This window comes from Herpailurus yagouaroundi, unplaced genomic scaffold (assembly GCF_014898765.1).
Source record: "Herpailurus yagouaroundi ecotype Mexico unplaced genomic scaffold, PumYag 207, whole genome shotgun sequence".
Taxonomy (NCBI): Eukaryota; Metazoa; Chordata; class Mammalia; order Carnivora; family Felidae; genus Herpailurus; species Herpailurus yagouaroundi.
In genome coordinates this window covers 5,597,072-5,617,395 of record NW_024412438.1, presented here as the reverse complement: position 1 = coordinate 5,617,395, position 20,324 = coordinate 5,597,072, and the positions used below count along the sequence as shown (strand labels likewise).

At 51.4% G+C, this 20,324-nt stretch overlaps 1 protein-coding gene and 1 long non-coding RNA gene across 4 annotated transcripts; one reads left to right on the top strand and one right to left on the bottom strand.

Moving 5' to 3' along the window:
* The first annotated feature begins 1,229 nt into the window (after positions 1-1,229).
* LOC121015708 (uncharacterized) lies at positions 1,230-11,616 on the top strand. Its single transcript, XR_005783933.1, has 4 exons — positions 1,230-1,898; positions 2,339-2,469; positions 3,376-3,469; positions 10,951-11,616. It is a non-coding gene; the product is annotated as an uncharacterized LOC121015708 (long non-coding RNA).
* Positions 11,617-12,587: 971 nt separating this feature from the next.
* S100A2 (S100 calcium binding protein A2) lies at positions 12,588-19,879 on the bottom strand. 3 transcript variants are annotated; one of them, XM_040452917.1, is made up of 3 exons: positions 19,766-19,879; positions 13,643-13,790; positions 12,588-12,826 (listed from the first exon to the last, which is right to left on the bottom strand). In XM_040452917.1, exons 1-3 carry the CDS (start codon positions 19,855-19,857, stop codon positions 12,677-12,679), a joined length of 390 nt encoding a protein of 129 aa, XP_040308851.1. In that variant the 5' UTR covers positions 19,858-19,879; the 3' UTR covers positions 12,588-12,676. The 3 variants fall into 3 exon arrangements, with proteins under 3 accessions (XP_040308851.1, XP_040308850.1, XP_040308852.1); XM_040452916.1 differs by having other exon boundaries at positions 12,588-12,829; positions 19,766-19,872; XM_040452918.1 differs by lacking the exon at positions 19,766-19,879 and adding an exon at positions 15,077-15,188 and having other exon boundaries at positions 12,588-12,829.
* Positions 19,880-20,324: the final 445 nt, after the last annotated feature.

Sequence of the window (20,324 nt, the reverse complement as noted above, 5' to 3'; positions counted from 1 at the left end):
TTGCCTGCCCCCAGAGTTGGGGACCGGGCGCAGCACCCCACCCCTGATCTTCCAGCGCCCGTTGGAGGAGATAGGCTAACCCCTCACATCTGTCCCCACCTCTTCACTCTGAACAAGCACCCTAGAAGCATGCAAAGTGGGGGGCACACTTAGCCTCACCCCTAGGGAACCCCTGTGCCAAAGAGGATCTTGGAGACATCTGCTTAGCCCCCCCTATTTACAAGTGAGGACACTGAGGTATGAGACACCCTCCCTGCCTGGCCTCTGGATCAGTGTCCTTGGTCACTTTCAGCTGTGAACGGCTCTCCCCCGTGTGAGACCTTGTTCAGCGGGCCTGGAGGAAGAGGAAGGCAAGTTGCCGGCAGAGCCCTTCCACGGTCATGCTGACTCCTCTGCGGCCCCCACGGCCCCCAAGTGCTGCGAGTGACCTCAGACCCTGCACGGCCCCCTGTGCGTACAGCCTGAGGTCTGTGTCCTGCCCTCCGTTCCGGGAGGGTCCGATGGGGTGGGGCTGGGTTTCCTCTGGCTCTAGCTGGAGTGTGGAGCCCTTTGGGGTCCCAGCATCATGGGGGCTGCCCCTGTGTCTCCTCTCCTCCACGAACGCTGGGCTTCAGGCTCTGTCTTCCTCACTCCACAGACTGTGAAACCAAAGGTCCTTTTGGCTTAGTGGGGCCAGTGCTCTCAGGGCATGAGGGGCCCTGGTGTCCTGCTCACCTCTGGGACTCAGCGTTCTCTTACTGCCCTGTGAGCTCTTCATTGCTTTGAAACATGTTATTTTTTAATTCTATCCAGCATTTTTTGTTATTTTTAGCTGGAGCAGGCACAAAGCACCATATTATCAGACGTGGAAATCCCTCCATATCACTTCTCTGTGCCCTCATGCATGCCCCAGCCTGAGAGACCCCTCCCTGTTTCACAGCACGAGAGCCCAACACCCAGAGGAGGGTGGGAAGGGGGAGAGGAGAGCCGCACCCAGGCCTCCAAAGAAGCCCTATTGTTTGTGGAGGCAGCCCCAGATCTCACGACACCTTGACCTCAGCCAGGGCGCCCAGCATCCAGGCCCAGCCTGGGCATCATCTCCTTGAGGACTCAGCCCCTGCAGGTGAAGGGAACAAGCAGGGGAGGGAAGGGAGAGCTGTGATTAGCCCTGTTTTATAGGCAAGGTTATGAGGAGCAGGGGGGACAGAAGTGGGGACCAGCAGCTAATCCAATTCCAGGCCACTCACTGACTCCAGCCTGTGATACCCCAGCCTTGCCGGCAGAGCTGAAGCAGGGTCACCCCACCCCTCTGGGCCTCACGTCCCTATCTGTTGCGGATCAAGGGTAATAATGGTGGCTACTTCACGGGATTCCTTCCGGGCTTACGTCAGTCCGTGTGTACAAAACGCACACACAGCGCCTGCTCATAGTCAGGGCACAGATGTTAACTGAGAGGTAGGTGACTTGCCTGAGGTCACATACCTAACAAGTGGCAGGCCTAAGAGCCGCTCATTATTCATGTAACTATTTAAGGCACCTGTCTGAGGCACCGTGGGTGTGCTCAGAAACAAGACAGATTCGTCCTGGCTCTGTGGCGATGACAACCAAATGGGGGACACAGGTGACAACAAACAAACGTAGGCCAGGTTGGTGGTATCCGTGCCAAGGGAAAGGGGGGTGGCGGGCCGGCACCGAGGGCGGGGTCCTCAGCCCACGGCCCCTTTCCCCGAGTGAGGCTGCGCCTGTTTGCCCGCTGCGGGGGGAGGGGCGGGCGCTCACCCGCGAGGCGGGCACAGCTCCCTGGATGCTCCTCCTTCCCCACCCTCCACGGTCCACTTGATTCTGTGCCTTGGAGCCCTCACCACAGCTGGCGATGCAGGCGTGGAGCCTGCTGCTGAGGACGGCAGCACATCTAGAAGGTGAGTCTCTGCCCCACCTGTGGGTGGGAGGGTGGGAGAGATGCCCTCTGACCGGGAAGGACTTTCTACAGCACTGACCCTCCCCCTCCTCTCCCTCCCCTTCCCCTCCCTCTCCCTGCCCCCCTCACCCCCCCCTCCCCTCCCCTTCCCTGCCTCCCCTTTCCCTGTCCCCCTCCCCCTCCCCTCCTTCCCCTCCCCCTCCCTTTCCCTCCCTCTCTCTCCTCCCCCTCCCTCTCCCTCCCCCTCCCCCTCCATCTCTCCTCCCTTCTCCCTCCCTCCCCCTCGCCCCCCCTTCCCTCCCCCTCTCCTTTCCTCCCCTCCCCCCTCTTCTTTTCTCCCTCCCCCTCCCCCTCTCCCCATGCCCTCCCCCTTCTCCTTCCTCTCCCCTTCTCTCTCCTTCTCCTCCTCCCCCTCCACTGCCCCCACTATTATCACCACAGCCTTTGAAAGGCTCTTGGGAAATTGCATGGCCCTCTGAAGGTCAGTGTCTGGTTCTTCACCTCAAGGAGAAATAAAGAGCACCTGGATATTCAAGTGCTTGTTCCAGAAGGATCTGGGCCCAAGGGACAGGGTAAGCACTCCCAGTCCCCAAGCCCCACGGAGCCATGAGCTGTTGTCCCTCTGATGCGAGTTATTTCTCATCATCTAAACCACCTGTGGGGAGGTGAGGAGGGAATGTTTGATTACTGGGGCTGCAGCCAGAGAAACCTTTTCTGGGGATGTCTGAACTGAGACCAAGGAGAGCCTGTGGGGCTTAGACCTGCTACCGCTTTTGATGGCCAAGTCAATGCCAGTTGTGCCCACTTCCCAGATGGGAGCAGTGAGCTGGTGGAGAGATCATGTGACCTGAAGCTAGGAGCATGGGGAGCCCCATTTCAGTCATTCCCCGGTCTCAGAAGCCACCTGTGACTCCAGTACCTCTTTCTTGGAGGGTCAATAGGCTGTCAAGGGTAGACCCAAAAGAGCAAAGGCTGAGGCGGCAGCAATCCCCGATAGGAGGTGAGGCTCTCCTGGGGCTCTCCTTCCAGCTGTAGCTCCAAGAGCAGGTGGGAAGTAACTTGGCCAACGGTCCTCTGAACAGTGCCATTTTCTGGACCCTCCTGCTCTGCCTCAGCAGAGATTTTGTGAGAGGATTCTTGCGACCAGCTAGGTAAGTCTGGCGTTTGTTAGTGTGTCAAATGCTCAGAAGCAAAAGAAATTAGCCCCATTTAATGCCCAGCCATCTGAGGCCAGTCTCCACCAGCCAAAACAGTCCAAGAATGGGAAACTAAGTCCCAGCAGAAGCCAGGATCCATCGTGAGCAATCAGACCACCACCAAGTGAGTCGGGTTTCCCCTTGATTCAGAATCAAGAGACCAAGAAGGTCTGGACTCCGCTCCCCTGTGAGAAATAAACCCACTGACCCAATCAAAGGAGGGACCATGGAGACTTACAACACAGTGAAGCAAGGCTTTAACCAACATTCTTGCAAGAGCAGGTCTGATGGACAGGCAAGCTCGGGGCAGTTACAGAAACTTACCTCCTAGTGTGAAGTCCTTCCCCTGGCTCCTCATTGGCTGAGCACTACAGAGGTAAGTGCCTGCCCTGGTTCCTCATTGGCTGAGCACGACAGAGGTTACAGCCTTACCCAGAAGTCACCTGTGCCCACATAAGACAAAAAGTAGTCTGATTGGAACAAATGTACATTCCTTGAGGTGAGGCAGAGACTCCAGTTCTTTGGCTCATGCTCATTGCACAGCCGGCAAAATGGAGAGGGGAAGAAGAACCAGAAAGTGCTATGTCTAAGGGTTTGGGACTCTATTGTTTGGCGGGGATGGGGTTCATACATATTTCCAATAGGTTGTAAACCTACTGGTAACTAGACAGCACAGCTTTATTTGGTATTTCTGAAAATGAACCATCTCACTTACTCTCACGTCACCCAAGTCCCCTTGCCTTCACACAAACCCCAAGGCATTGGACGTAGCCAAAAGAAGGGGAGGAAGACCTTTGACTCCAGTATCCTGTGTCCTGTAGACGTGAGGCCTTTCTTACAGACCGGGGTCAAGTCCCAGCACTGCTCCTTATTCGACTCTCCCAGCCCCGATTCCCTCCTCTTGGAAGTGCAGTTACTACCAGCACAGCCCTCTTCCAACCGTTGTGAGGACTCGAGGAGACAGTGCTCGACAGGCCCAGCAGAGAGCCTGGGCGGAGGGACACCCCCAGGAACTGCAGACGCTGCTCCCTCCCTGTTTCCTCCTCTGTGGAGAGAGTCTAGTGACGGGGCTGAGAGAGCAGCTGTGGGCGTGTTTCTCTCCATCTCAGGCCCTCTCCTACAAGACGGTAGCAGGCAGGCTTCTGTCTTCTTGTCGCTGGGCCTGACCAGCCTGCCTCGCTGGCCCAGACACATGGTTACGCAGAAGCATGAGAACCAGCAGGTTGTCCCCTGTACCTTCTCCCTCAGCTCCCCTCCGTCTTCGGGGCTCTAGTCTGAGCTCCTTCTAAGTGTCTGGCAAGCATCACACTTTCCCATGGAAGTAAGAAAAGTAAGAAAGCAACTGCCCAGTCTCTCTTTCCTTATTATTAAAACCTAGGGGTGCCTGGGTGGCTCAGTTGGTTAAGCATCCAACTTTGGGCCTCAGGTCAGGTCTTAACCTCAGGGTCATGAGTTCAACCCTGCATTGGGCTCCATGCTGGGCATGAAGCCTACTTAAAAAAAATTTTTTTTTAATTTTTTTTAACTTTTTTTCTTTCAAAGTGTCAACATACCCAGCTAAAGCTACTTGGTTTCAGCTAAGCCACATTACATCATATTTCATTGTTATGACCAAAGAGTTGTAAGTGGAATTACCTGGAGAGAGTACTTCCTGCATAATAAAAAAGCAAAGTCTCGGGGCACCTGGGTGGCTCAGTCGGTTAAGCGTCTGGCTTCGGCTCAGGTCATGATCCCACGGTCCGTGAGTTTGAGCCCCATGTCAGACTCTGCTGACAGCTCAGAGCCTGGAGCCTGTTTCAGATTCTGTGTCTCCCTCTTTCTCTCTCCTCCCCCACTCATGCTCTGTCTCTCTCTTCTCAAAAATAAATCTCAGTGAAAGATTTCTGCATCTTACCCTTCCTCTATCTTCCAGACTGGAACATGGACAGTGAAACCTGGAGCTATAGCAGCCATCTTGTGATCATGAAGCAGCATGCAAGAAGGGAAAAGCATATATACTATAGGTTACAAAGAAAAAAGAAAAAAAATGAAAAGACACTTAGTGCCCCAAACCAACCCTGAACTGCCCACCCCAGACTTCTTGTTATATAAGACAATTAAAGCCACTATTATTGGTCAGGTTATCTGCAATTCATAGGTGAATAAATTCCAAATGGATAGACAATTTTGCATCTGAAACTGGAGTTCTAAAGTAAAAGAATCTAAAATGTGGAATTGGCTAAGCAGAGGAGGGAAGACAGAGAGACAGGAGAACCCAATATGTGCAGGCTGGAAAGCCGGGACCCTTGTTAGGAAATGACAAAATATTTGGTCTAATTGTCCATTGATGTACCTTGGGATGCAGACCAAATGGAAACCTAAATGTAGTGATAAAGGAATTGGCACAAAAAGTGTAGAAAGTTAGCATGAGGTGGTTCCTTGAATCTTTCATCAAAGACCTGCAAAAGTGGGATGCCGCTGTTACAAAAACCTGAAGCACGTGTCATTGGCTTTGGGACCAGGCAATGACTGAAAGCTACACGGACCTCCAGGAGGTTAGTAGTAATAACTGGAAGGACAGTGAGGAAATTGTTACTGAAGCTAAGAAAAGCAACCCCTGTTATGTAGCAGTGGAATGTCTGGGAACATTACTGTCTATGGTAATATGGAAAACAGAAAGAGCACCTAATGAACTCATGGGTTTAGCTAAGGAGAGGTTTAGGCGGAATGTTACAAGTGCCTGCTTTTTCTGGATGCCTATGATAAAATATGATATGAGAAGAAAGAGATGAACTAAAAGACTCAGTCTTTTTATTTTATTTTTTCAATGTGTATTTATTTTTGGGACAGAGAGAGACAGAGCATGAACGGGGGAGGGGCAGAGAGAGAGGGAGACACAGAATCGGAAACAGGCTCCAGGCCCTGAGCCATCCGCCCAGAGCCTGACGCGGGGCTTGAACTCACGGACCGCGAGATCATGACCTGGCTGAAGTCGGACGCTCAACCGACTGCGCCACCCAGGCGCCCCAAGACTCAGTCTTTTTAAAGGAAATATAGAGGGCCCCGAACAATCTTTACAGCCAGCAAATGGCTCTAGAAGTAATAAATGGCTTCAGGACAAAGATCAAATCCAGGGTCTTGCCAGTAAAAAGAGATCAGGGAAAAACTGAAGTCAAAGTAGAGACTTAAAAAGATTTAAGGACAAGTCTCATAGATCTAGATAAACAAGTTGGCTTCTAATAATTTTAGAAGTGTGCCTCTTTTCACGCAAAAGCAGCAGAATACACATTCTTCTCCGGTGCACATGGAACATTCTCCAAGATAGACCACATAGTGGCTCACAAAACAGCCCTCAATAAATATAAAAGAATTGAGATCATACCATGCACACTTTCACATCACAATGCTATGAAACTTGAAATCAACCACAGGAAAAAGTTTGGAAAACCTCCAAAATGCATGGAGGTTAAGGAACACCCTACTAAAGAATGAATGGGTCAACCAGGCAATTAGAGAAGAAATTTAAAAATATGTGGAAGCAAATGAAAATGAAAACACGACAGTCCAAACACTTTGGGATGCAGAAAAGGCAGTCCTAAGAGGAAAATACATTGCAATCCAGGCCTATCTCAAGAAACGAGGAAAATCCCTAATATAAAACCTAACTGCACACCTAAAAGAACTAGAAGCAGCAAAGAAACCCCAAAGCCAGCAGAAAAAGAGACATAATAAAGATTGAAGCAGAAATAAACAATATAGAATTTTTTAAAAAGTAGAATAGATCAATGAATCTAAGAGCTGGTTTTTTGAAAGAAGAAAAGAAGCCAGACTTCTCAAAAAGAAAAGAGAGAGGACCCAAATAGATAAAATCACGAAAATGGAATTATTACAACCAATCCCTCAGAAATACAAACAATTATCAGGGAAATATAAAATACTATGAAAAATTATATGCCAACAAACTGGACAACCTGGAAGAAATGGGCAAATCCTTAGACACCCACACAATACCAAAACTCAAATGGGAAGAAATAGAAAATGTGACCAGACTATAATCAGCAAAGAAATTGAATCGGTTATCAAAAATCTCCCAACAAATAAGAGTCCTGGACCAAATGGCTTCCCAGGGAAATTCTGTGACATTTATTTGTAATTTTTTTTCAACGTTTATTTATTTTTGGGACAGAGAGAGACAGAGCATGAACGGGGGAGGGGCAGAGAGAGAGGAAGACACAGAATCAGAAACAGGCTCCAGGCCCTGAGCCATCAGCCCAGAGCCTGACGCGGGGCTCGAACTCACGGACCGCGAGATCGTGACCTGGCTGAAGTCGGCTGAAGTCGGACGCTTAACCGACTGCGCCACCCAGGCGCCCCGAAATTCTGTGACATTTAAAGCAGAATTAATACCTATTCTTCTCAAGCTGTTCCAAAAAATAGAAATGGAAGGAAAACTTGTGGACTCATTCTTTGAAGCCAGCATTACCTGGATTCCCAAACCAGACAGAGACCTCACTAAAAAGGAGAATTACAGGCCAATATCCCTGATGAACATGGATGCAAAAATTCTCAACAAGATACTAGCAAATCAAATTCAACAGCATGTTAAGAGAATTATTCACCATGATCAAGCGGAATTCATTCCTGGGCTGCAGGGCTGTTTCAATATTGGCAAATCAATCAATGTGATACATCACATTAATAAGAGAAAGGATAAGAACCATACGATCCTGTCAATAGATGCAGAAAAAGCATTTGACAATATACAGCATCCTTTATTAATAAAAACCCTCAAGAAAGTGAGGATAGAAGGAACATAACATCATAAAAGCCATATAAGAAAAGTCCACAGCTAATATCATCCTCAATGGGGAAACACTGAAAGCTTTCCCCCTGAGATCAGGAACATGACAGGGATGTCCACTCTCACCACTGTTGTTTCACATAGTGTTGGAAGTCCTAGCCTCAGCAATCAGACAACAAAATGAAATAAAAGCCATCTAAATTAGCAAAGAAGTCAAACTTTCACTTTTCACAGATGACATGATACTCTACATGGAAAACCCGAAAGACTCCACCAAAAAGCTGCTAGAACTGATACATGAATTCAGCAAAGTCGCAGGATGCAAAGTCAATGTACAGAAATCGGTTGCATGTCTATACACCAATAATGAAGCAACAGAAAGAGAGAAATCAAGAAATCAGTCCCATTTACTACTGCACTGAGAACCATAAAATACCTAGGAATAAACCTGACCAAAGATGTAAAAGATTTATATGCTGAAAACTATAGAAAATTTATGAAAGAAATTGAAGAAGACACAAAGAAATGCAAAAACATTCCATGCTCATGGATTGGAAGAACAAATATTGTTAAAATGCCAATACTGTCCAAAGCAATCTATACGTTCAATGCAATCCCAATCAAAATTGCACTGGCATTTTCCTCAGAGCTAGAACAATCCTAAAACTTGTATGGAACCACAAAAGACCCCAAATAGCCAAAGTAATGTTGAAAAGGAAAACCAAAGCAGGAGGCATCACAATACCGGACTTTAGTCTCTACTACAAAGTTGTAATCATCAAGACAGTATGGTATTGGCACAACAACAGACACATAGACCAGTGGAATAGAACAGAGAACCCAGAATTAGGTCCACAAATGTATGGCCAACTAATCTTTGACAAAGCAGGAAAGAGTATCCAATGGAAAAATGTCTCTTTGCAAATGGTGCTGGGAGAACTGGACAGCAACATGCAGAAGAATGAAACTGGACCACTTTCTTACACCATATACAAAAATAAACTCAAAATGGATGAAGACCTAAATGTGAGACAGGAAACCATCAAAACCCTACAGGAGAAAACAGGCAACAACCTCTTTGACCTCAGCCGCAGCAACTTCTTACTTGACACATCTCCAAAGGCAAGGGAAGTAAAAGCAAAAACGAACTATTGGGACTTGATCAAGATAAAAAACTTCTGCACAGGAAAGGAAACAATCAACAAAATTAAAAGGCAACCGACAAAATGGGAGAAGATATTTGCAAATGACATATCAGATAAAGGGTTGGTATCCAAAATCTATAAAGAACTTACCAAACACAACACCCAAAAAACAAATAATCCAGTGAAGAAATGGGTAGAAGACACAAACAGACGCTTTTCCAAAGAAGACCTCCAAATGGCCAACAGACACATGAAAAGATGTTCAACATGGCTCACCATCAAGGAAATACAAATCAAAACCACACTGAGATACCACCTCCCACCAGTCAGAATGGCTAAAATTAACAATTCAGGAAAATACATGTGGAATTTCAGAGGATGTGGAGAAATGGGAACCCTCTTGCATCGTTGGTGGGAATGCAACCTGGTGCAGCCAGTCTGGAAAACAGTGTGGAGGTTCCCCCAAAAAATTAAAAATAGAACTACACTATGACCCAGCAATTGCAATAGTGGGAATTTATCCAAAGGATACAGAAGTGCTGGTGCATAGGGGCACATGCACCCCAATGTTTATAGCAGTACTATCAATAATAGCCAAATTATGGAAAGAGTCTAAATGTCCATCTACTGATGAATGGATAAAGAAGATGTGGTTTATATATACAATGGAATCTACTTGGCAACAAGAAAGAATTAAATCTTGCCATTTGCAACAATGTGGATGGAACTGGAGGGTATTATGCTAAGTGAAATAAGTCAGCCAGAGAAAGACAGATACCATGTGTTTTCACTCATATGTGGAACTTGAGAAACTTAACAGAAGACCATGGAGGAAGGGAAGGAGGAAAAATTGTTTCAAACAGAGAGGGAGGCAAACCATAAAAGACTCTTAAATACAGAGAACAAACTGAGGTTGCGGGTGGGGGATGCAGGGGAGAGGGGAAAGTGGGTGATGGGCATTAGGGGAGTACTTGTTGGGATGAGCACTGGGTATTGTACATAAGTGATGAATCATGGGAATCTACTGCTGAAGCTAAGGGCACACTGTATACACTGTACATTAGCTAACTTGACAATAAATTGTATTTAAGATAATAAGAGAAGATAGAAAAGAAAAGAAGAGGAAAGGAAAGGAAAGGAAAGGAAAGGAAAGGAAAGGAAAGAAAGAAGTGTGCCTCTTAGACCCTTTCAGACAGGAGGGCCTTTCTCCCAGCTCCCTGTTCCTCGGTGTAAGGTAGGGAGGCACCAGTCTCAGAGAGATTTGTTAAGTGTGGCTTTTGTCTAATTAAGTGAATTATAAGTTGATACACAAGAAGTCCACAACCTTTTTCCTTTTTTAAAAAATTTTTAAATTTATTTTTGAGAGAGAGAGAAAGACAAAGCATGAGTGGGGGAGGAGAAAAGAGAGTGGGAGACACAAAACTGAAGCAGGCTCCAGGCTCTGATCTGTCAGCACAGAGCCCAACATGGGGCCAGAACCCACAAACTGTGAGATCATGACCTGAACTGAAGTCGGAGGCTTAACCAACTGAGCCACCCAGGCACCCCAAGTCCACAACATTTTTAAAGGAATTACATAAGCTTTGACTGAAAGGGATAGAGACAATTCAAACAAAAGAAGCTTTGGGTGATCGACTTCCTTGGGCAGAAGGCCCAAGGCTGAGAAAGCCGCTTAGCTACAAACACAGACATTGCGTACAGAAAATAAAGAGTTAAAGAAAATGAAACCGAGAGCCAAGAGAGTGGATCCAAGAACCACTTATAGGAAGCAGAACTGGACACTAGTCAAGAATCTGATGGCATGTGTCTGACTCCATTTCAGAATTGCTATGGACCAATGGCACTTTTGTGCCTTCAATCTACCACCACTCTTTTTGACTAGGAGTATTTATTACCTGTCTCACCTTTGTGTATTGAATCTGTTCTTCATAGATCCTCAAGTCAAGGAGAAGCACTCTTGATGAGGTACATGCAGAGATGGATGACATCCAGATTCAGACCTGACATGGATGACGAGCCCCTCGGCCTCACATTGATGCCTTAATGAGGTGGGTTTGGGGAAGGAGGTGACTGCATTTTGTACATGGTTGCTAGAAGTCAGACCATGGTATACAGTCTCCAAAGATGGCCACTGTTAACTTCATGCTACTGCTCCTCACATGAAAAGATGGGGCCTAATTCTCTTCTCCTTGAATCTGGGCCAGCATAATGACTTACTTGATCAACAGAATGCAGCAGAAATGACGCTCTTGGATTTCTGAGATAAATCTTAAAAAGCCTCATAGCCCCCTTTGGGGCCTCTTGGGCTGCTCACTTTGGGTACACTTCCTCTCAGAACCTAGATGCCATGTTCTGAGAAGCCCAAGCTACATAGAGAGGTCACAGGTAGGCATTCCAGCTGACTCCCAGCTAACAACTGGTGCCAAATGCCAGGGTAATTGAGTGAGCCACCTTGGAAACTGAATTAATTTGAACTTTCTGATGACTCCAGCCCCAACATCTGTCTTCAACTGCATGAGAGGTCCCAAATGAGAACCCCATTGACTGATTACAGTCTACTTATAGAACCTTGAGAGATAATAAATTTGTTTTAATTTACCAAGTGTTGGGTGGTATGTAATGCAGCAATAGGGGGCCAGAACAGGATCTCTGAGTCTGAATTCTGAATCTCGGACTTATTTTATAAGGCACTTAAATGCAAATTTCTTTATGCCATTGTTAGTCAGGTTTCCTGTGCCTTACAACTGAATACAGTCGTAACTGGTAGAGAATTTGGTAACTAGAAATGGGATCCACTAAAAGAGAGAGAGAGAGAGAGAGAGAGCCTAACATGTGTAATTAATTGAAGAGAGAAAGAATAAATATGAGGACCTCACCTTTGCCCGCTGGAAAGTCAGTGACTTTGTTAGCAGGTGGCAAAGCATTTGGCTGTCACCTGATGCACCACAGTGTGCAGAACAGATGGCAACCTTGCTACAAGTTTAGGGAAAACGGTAGAAAAAAATCAGGATGTTGATATGAAGTAGCACCTGGTAGTTTTCAGTAGAGACACACAGAAGAAGAAAGAACTCAAACTAGAGCCAATCTAAGAGCAAATATCAAAAGAAATACAGCTTTGCTGAAATAGGGCCACTGCTGAAATAGGGCCTGCAACCTGACAGAAGTCCTCAATGCAAAGGTCTGCCAGGTGGATGAGACTAACTGATGCCTCTTGAGCTGATTCCAGTACAACTGATTGCTCATAGTATTGAATGTCAAGGTCTGTCCTTTGTTCTGAAGTTATATCCCTCTTTGTTGGGACTTTCTTTTCATGAAATGACAGCAATGGTAGATGGTTTTGCCCCTTTTAATATCGTCATGGAGGGGGGGGGTGTGGAAACTTTAGCAAACTATCTCAAATTTTTACCAGTATTTGGAATCCCAAAGTCTGGGACCTAAGGCACAGCTCTGGCCTTGGTGAGATTTCCAGAAAAGTCAGGGCCCAGAGGGGGTGGGATCCAAGGAAGACCTCATTTTCCAGCACCCCAACTGAGCCAGCCAGGGTATAGGGCATCAATGAGCAAGTAAAAGATGATCAACAGAAAAGTTTATTGAGTATAAAAGGGTAAGGAGAGTCCTCATGGGCCCATCAGGCCCCTGGTAGAGTGAGAGCTTCGCTTCAGGGCCGGTCTGGGGAGTCCTGGAAGAAGTCATTGCACATGATAGTGACCAGGGCCAGAAAAACAGCATACTCCTGGAAGTCCACCTGCTGGTCACTGTTCTCATCCAGGTCTCCCATCAGCTTCTTCAAGCCCTCCTCATCCACCTTCTCCTGAAAGCAAGAGGGAATGACTCAGCAGGTTGCTTTCCACACACCCCTGCGTCAAACACACACTTACTGGTCAGAGCCCAGCCCTCTGTCTGCACTGGGCAGCAGGCAAGTGGTGGGCAGGGAGCCCCTGGAAGCTACAAAGGGGCCCTGTGAATGAGGACAGGTAGCTGGATGTTCATCGGGGAAGGTCTCCAGCGCTCACTGCTGGGAGTGAGGAACATGCCAGGATTCCCTGGGCCCAGCGAGGTAGGCATTATCACTACCCCCATTTTGCTCATGAAGAAACTAAAAATTTCTGAATTCAGAAAAGGAAAACTTTTTAATACCTGCCAAAGTGAAACAAAATTAGAAAATTTTAACCAAAAACAAATTTGAAAGGAAAAAAAGGCCATGCCTCACAAGTTCAAAGCCTTAGACCTGACTTCGTAATTATCCAGGAGTCACTACGGGACAGGTGAGGGGCCAACTGAAAGTTGACTGCATTTTCCTGCAAAATGTCCCAGGGTACATGTGTTAGCTGGGCTTTTGTGTCCCTATACACCTTCTTAGTTTGGCACATAATATGGAAACTAAGATTGACAGAACTGTGGGCTCTTGGGCCAGTCATTTCCCCCTCTCTGGGCTCCGGTTTGTTCAATTCAGGGAGGGGGCTGGACAGATGGATGCCGAGGGCCCTGACAGCACACACACCCATCCTGTGGCAAGCTGCAGGGACAGCAGCAATAGGACACTCACACTTGGGCCTCACCCCCTTGGTGAGGCTGTGCCCCATGTTTGGTCAGCAGGACCCTCCCACCAGCTGGCCCCACTCACCCCAACAAAGCTGGGCAGCTCCTGGTGCAGAAGTGCCTTCATCTCCGCCTTACTCAGCTTGAACTTGTCACCCTCTTGGCCTGAGTACTTGTGGAAGGTGGTGACCATCACAGCCAGTGCCTGCTCCAGGGGACTGGACATCTTGGATCTGGGGCCATAGGATTGCAGGTGATGGAGACAACTTCAGCCCAGCCAGGGGGACCCACCTGCCCTTGTGTCCTAAACTCCATCTCATCTCCAAACCCCTCTCCACATCGCCCCGGAGACAGGGCCTTCCTAGGCAGGGCCCACTGTGGACAGATGCTAAACCTTCCCCTGTGTTTGGAAGTCACCAAGGGAGGGGCCTCATGTCTACTCTGGTCACACTTGTGGCACACCCCTGAGGGCAGGGCTCCCCACTCTGTCTGTGGGAAGGGAAATGGCAAGGTGGCTGGAGTCCCACTTGGGTCCTCTCTATGGAGCCCCTTCCACAGGCCAGCACTGGGGAGGTGGCCTCTCCATGAGCCAGTGAGTGGGGGCTCACTGGGCTCTGGCAGTAGCCATGGCTGCAACCCAGGGTATGAGCTTCCCTGAGGAAACACTTCCGCCCCCCACCCCCACCCCTCAAGACAACGGACTCCTAAGGCTGGGGGGGGGGGGGTGAGACTGGAAACGCCCTCGGGCAAGTATGTTTCCTCCACTGGACACGGGACTCTCAGAGGGATGTATTTCCCATCACACTGGAGACCTCTGAGCCAGGGGGTGCTGTCTCTATTGGATGTGGAACCAGGGAGCGTCCTATTGGGGTTGGAATTAAAGAAAATGCGTGTCCTATGCACCAGGATCACAAGGACAGAACTGAGAGGTCATCTTTTCCAAGGCTCTGCCTCTGAGAATGCTCTGAGCAGCCCCGGGAGGCTTAGAGGGTGTCCTGGGGTGAGGCCACAGTAGCTGGTGTCAGGGGCAAGGACAGCCCTGGGCCCATCCTGCTAGCTCTCAAGGCAGAGGAAATGGGAAGGGGCGGAAGGCAGAGCTATGGAACTACACAGGACAGGGACCCAGGCAGCCCACACACTTGACATCCCTGGCCCTTGTCCCTTAGTCTTGCTAGAATCCTGGACTTTGCAAAAACAAAAAACAAAACCAAACAAACTCAGGACTCTCATTAAAGCACCCACACACATATCATATTCCTGGTCCAAGGTCCCCAAGAAGGGTCTCTAGACTGAGATGCCCAGACCGTGAGACCTAAGAGAAGGCCACAGAGTAACCCCTAAATGAGACCTCACAGAGGAACCTGGAAAGAGCCCTCGATCAGACACTTCACAGAAGGTCACCCAAAGGGAGAGGCCCTGAATGAGAAAAGCAACTATGGAGACAAAGATTAAGACAAAGGAACAAGGTGGAGACCCAGGGGGCCTCCTAACCAGCCCTCAGCAGGACAGACACACTCACCAGACCAGATGGCAGAGAGGTTCTGGAAGGAAAGCCAAGGGCCAGGTGCGTACAGTGGGGTTTATATCCCGCCCCACTGGCCCCCAACCTGCCCTAACCTGATCCCGCCAAAGCCTGGCCTCCTGCCACCCCCACCCACTCCCTACTGGCCCCCTCCCTCCCAGAGACTGCTAGCTCCAACCCAGCCTGCCAGCCAGAAGAGAAGGCCCCTTCTAGGCCACAGAGGGGGCTGGGAGGCACCATGGGGAAGGGGCAGCCAGGACCCAGGGTGAGGGGAGATAGCCCCTGTTTGTGGGCCTAGAGACTCATGCCGGCCTTGCTCTTAGGACACAGGCCTTCGAGTCACAGCTCATGTGTGAGTCAGGCTACAGGCACCCAGGGACTTCCCAGACCTCGTGTGTGTGTGTGTGTGTGTGTGTGTGTGTGTGTGTGTGTGTTTAGTGTGCGAGCACGCATGTGTGCACACGCGCGCGTGTTCGAGCTGACTGGGGCGGGGCAGGGAAGCTTCCGAGCTGGCGGCACAATCCTCCTTGGTAATGAGGGAATCATGTGCCTGAAAACACCTTGACAGGCCCCCTTTGGGTAGCGAGGCGCCTGGAAGGAGGCAGGAAGGCAGGGAGGGACACCAGCAGCCCGTGTGCACAGAAGGGAAGCCCCTGCAGGTTTGGAAGGGAGAAGGGAAATCTTGGCGCCCTTCTCCAGCTCCGAGGGTGGGTGAGTGAGGAGGGGCCGCGGGCGGGCCTCCGCCCTCCCACACCCCATCCCTGCAGACTCCTCCCCTTGCCCAGAGAGAGGCAAACACGCCGCCGCGGGGGCGTCCGGGACCCAGCCCAGAGGAGGGGCTCTCCGGGAAGAGCTGGCTTCTTGCTGCCCCCTCCCAAGCTCCCCCTCTCCCCCCACCCGTGTGGGCACCGCCCTTCCTGCCGGCCCATCTCCCCTCCCTCCTCCAGATGTCCCGAAGCCTCTTCCCCTCCCCCAGCGCCCCGCCCCCGGTCCTAGGTGACTCACCCACCCTTCCAGGCCCAGATGCCCAGGCAGTGACTCAGCGACACCAGCCTACTCCCTGGAGGCCAGGGCAGCAGCGGAAACCCCTACCCAGCCTGGGAGGAGACCCTGCGCGGGGCGGGGGGGGGGGGGGGGGGGGGCCGGGGGCGTGGGGCGGGGGGCGCGCCGGGGGGCCGCCCGGGGGGGCGGGGCGCGGGCGGGGGGGGGCGCCCTGGGAGCTTTGAGGTAGACAGCACAGAGGAGCTGGGGCCAAGGGCTGACGGGATCAGAGGAAAACCAGGCTGCTTTCTTCCAGGGGTCACCATGGGACTTGGGGCAGCCTGAACCGTGCAAGTGAAGCCAGGCCTTGGAACCCACATATTTGCACAGCCACCCAGTGTCCCGTCCTGTCCAAGCACTTGGACCCCTCATGCTACTGCTCCTCCCTGTCAAACCCTATGTCACGTAAAGCCTGAAATAAAGTCTCTCACCCCAAGGGTAAGGCCCACTGTCTTTCAAAGCACTTTGTCCGTTTTCACTCCGGACCCGCTCACTCAGACGTGGCAGTGGTGCCCACGCCTTCTCCGCCAAGCCTGGCAGTGAGGTGCGTGGACTCTGCCCCCCACCCTGCTTTCCAGCCTCGTCTGCACACACCCTAACTGCCTGCCCATCGTCCCCCGGTGCGCCGAGACCCATCGCTTCTGCTCACCCCTGCTCCCCACCTGTCCTCCTGCCAAAACCCCAACGCTCTCTCAAAGTCTGGTTAGATGCCACCTACTCCATGGAGGGTTCCCAGGCCCAGCCAGACTCCACATCTACCTGCTGTCCCATACACGGGCTCCTTTTGTCCTTGCGCACTAGACAATCTGCCCCGGGTGAATCACTTGAGGGCTTGTCTTCTCTTGCCCTCACCCCCACATGGTGAGCTCACTGGGCAGGGACTGGGTCTTACCCGTTCCTGCAGGAACAAAGGGTCTCACCCACACCCAACCAGTGCTTGTGGTTACTCAAAGCCATGGGGGGCACTGGGGAGCCCCCCACTAGGATAGTATTTAGGAGCCAAGGGGTGTTCTCACCTCCCAACATCACACCATTGGTTCTGCTACCAAATCAAAATTTGTCCCGATCCCAGGAGTGGCACAGAGACACTGGGCTAGAAAACAGCCACAAACCCCTGGGGAGGCAGCTGAGCTCCCCCAGCGGCAGGGACAGGGACCTGGAAGCTGGGAGAGAAGGTCAGAGAGCCACAGCAACAGAGGGACTGTGAAGGGATGTGAGAGCGGAGAGCAGCTCACAGCCAGGGTCAGCACCCGGACACCTGTCCCTAAGCAGGAGGCCGGGCCGGGATGGGGCCCAGCAAGTGGCTGTATTCCTGGGCCGGGACATCAATTTGCACTAACGCACAGTGTGACCTGAGCAACTCCCTCCCAGCCAGCAGAACAGGAGGGTTGAATAGAACGGCCCCAGGGTCCAACCCTGGTCCACATCCTCCCCGTAGCCCAGAAGGCAGAGAAGCCGGTCACAACCGGGCAGCGGGCACCGCCGGGCCTTGGGCACGTCCCTGGCAGTGACTCTGCCCGTCCCAGCCTGAGATGCTGGGTCCAGGCTTCCCCTCCTCCCAGCTCTGCAGCCGCAGGCGACCGGCCCCCGCCTCCCCCACCGGGTGGCTGGCTTTCCCCGCCTGGCTCCTGCCCCCTGGTGGTTGAGCCCTGTCATTGCGGGCTGGTCCCTCCCTGCTCCACGTCCTCCCTCCCACCTGACCTGTTCCCCAGCCCTTACCTGCCCTGCTCCTGACTCACCCAGGAGGAGGCAGTGCTGACTCACCTCCAAGGGGCCTTCCCACACCCACACCCTCACACCTGCCTGACTTGCAAGGTGTTCCCTGGACAGCCTGCTGAGCAGCACAGGCGGACTTCTGACGGAAGCTGGATGAAGAGCCTGGGGTGAGGGGCTGGGCACTGACCAGCTCTGCCCACACACCCCTTTCCCCAGGGCCGTTTGGCAGAAAGAAAAACGGCTGCAGGGTTGGGGCTGTGGGCCCACCGTGAGACCCCTGCCAGGGCCACCACACCTCCGAGCGTCCACCCTTTCACCACAAACATCTATTATCCTTCTATCCCCCAAAATATGCTTTGAAATATTTTCTCATAACAAACTGCATTGAATAATTTGTCTAACTACCCCTGTTTGCATGGTCGGCACCAGAAAGCCTGATGATCCCACCACGCAATGAGCTCGTGCTGGAGGGGTGCGGGGCTGAGGTTACCGGGCGCAGGTGCCAAGGCGATCTCGGCGTATTACTCCATTTAACTTACACCACCATCCCGGGAAGCTGGTACAATCTCACCCACTTGACAACGGAGGAAACTGAGGCTCAGGGAAGTTTGCCCAAGTTCACACAATTAACAAGATACGGCTTGCACATAGGTGGTCAAATGGTAAACTCCCTCTATAAGCCCCAATCATTAAGAACCCCGAGAGCGCTAACCTTCCAATTTCCACACTGACCACCCTCGGTCTCTCTGCCATTCTCTCCCCACACCCACCCCTAGCCTCTTGGACTCACTTCTCAACTTCACCAGTGCCCAGGGGCCCATATCCTGCACCTGCTCTGGTCTGGCATCTCCAACCACCCCTTTTCTCTGGCCTCCAATTGCACTCGGCCTCTATTTTAAGCAAGCTTAAAAGAAGCCTTCACTGGACCTCCCACCTCCCTTAGGACCCCTCTTGGCCACAAATAACACCACCAACCACCTGATGAACGCTGGCTGTCCTCCTAGCCTCCTGCTTCCCCCTCACTGCCCTCCAGATGGTGGTCAGGCCACCTGCCTACTCAATACCACTCATCTCTGTCACTGCCTGAGCCGCTGTCACATCACCGTTCCTGAGCCGCTGTACACACAGCTGGACTCCCCTCCCACCCTGCCCCTGCCCCTGCTCCAACCCCTTCTCAGCTCTGCCAGGCTGATCTTCCTAAACTCAAATCTGAGCATGTAACCCCTCAGGTGAAAACATAATGATGTCTTATAACTTTGAGGAGAAGGCCGCCAAGCACGACACGCCTTCCCCGGGGGCCAAGCTCGCTGACGCACAGGCCACAGGCTCCCATGCCCGAGGGCCCTTCCTAAGCCCTTCGTTATCTCGGTTTGTCCCCTGTCGCTCAAAGATCGCCTCCTCTGTGCACCACCCGCATCTGCTCTGCAGCCTCGCCAAATGCTAGAGCGCACACGCACGTAGTCTTTAGGGGTTCTTCTGGCCCCCTTCCCCACAACAGCAACTTTTATGAGACTGTTTCTTCATGCGTCTCCCCCACTAGCCTGGGCTGCTGACAAATAGAATGAGTATCGTCCATTCCCAGTGTCCCCAGTGTCTGATGCAGAGCAGATGGCTAGCGAATGGCCAGTGCTGTCCCTCATTGCCACCGTCCTCCCCCCTTCCTTCAACACCACATTTCCAGACCAGGCTGTATCTGCCCCCCTAAACCTTCTAGATGCCAGCTTGCTGCCATCGTACCCACCCAACTCTCTCCAGTGTCACCAGATGCCTCCTTGCCCATGACAGTGCTTTGGGAAAGAGGCAGGTTAGCTCCCCACCACCCAGAAGGGCTTCTAGCGGGGAGGAGCCCTTCTGCTCCTCCCCCTGTCAACAAGGAAGAGGTGAGAGTCTAGCTGTGGCTCCTGCTTTCTCGGTCAGCACCTTCCTCACCCCCCTGGTGAGCCCAGCCCCGCTGGGCAGCTGCCCTCTGTGCTGAGGTGGGGAAGGTCAGTTCGGGAAGCAGCAGGAGAGGAGCACACCATTAACGAGGCTCATTCCTCAGGGGATCTGGTCAGGAACAAACCACTTCTTGTGCCCCCAGCCTCCAGCCACGCCCACCAGCATCCACGTCCTCGTGAAGAAAGCAGACAGTCCCCTGTACTGCTGGACCTCGGGTTTGGGGACTGGCCTCCCCTCCCCACAACTCTTTACAGAGTCAGTGTACAGAGGCCTGTAGCTCCTGAGGTCTGGTGTCTGTCTGACTCGGAAGCCTGAGACTCTTCACCCTGCCCCCACCCCTGCCTGCAGCTCCCTCACAGCCTCGCAGCCTGGGGGCCAGCTGCTATCCCAGCAAGCAGCAGGCCTGGGTTGGCAAAGCTCTACCGTTTGCCAGAATGGAGGTTCCAAGGGTGGAAGACGTTACTTGGTAAGACTGGTGCCGACAGGAATCAACATAAAGCAGAAAGACTAACGCTATTCCCAGAAACACCCAACATGAGAGACGCATTCT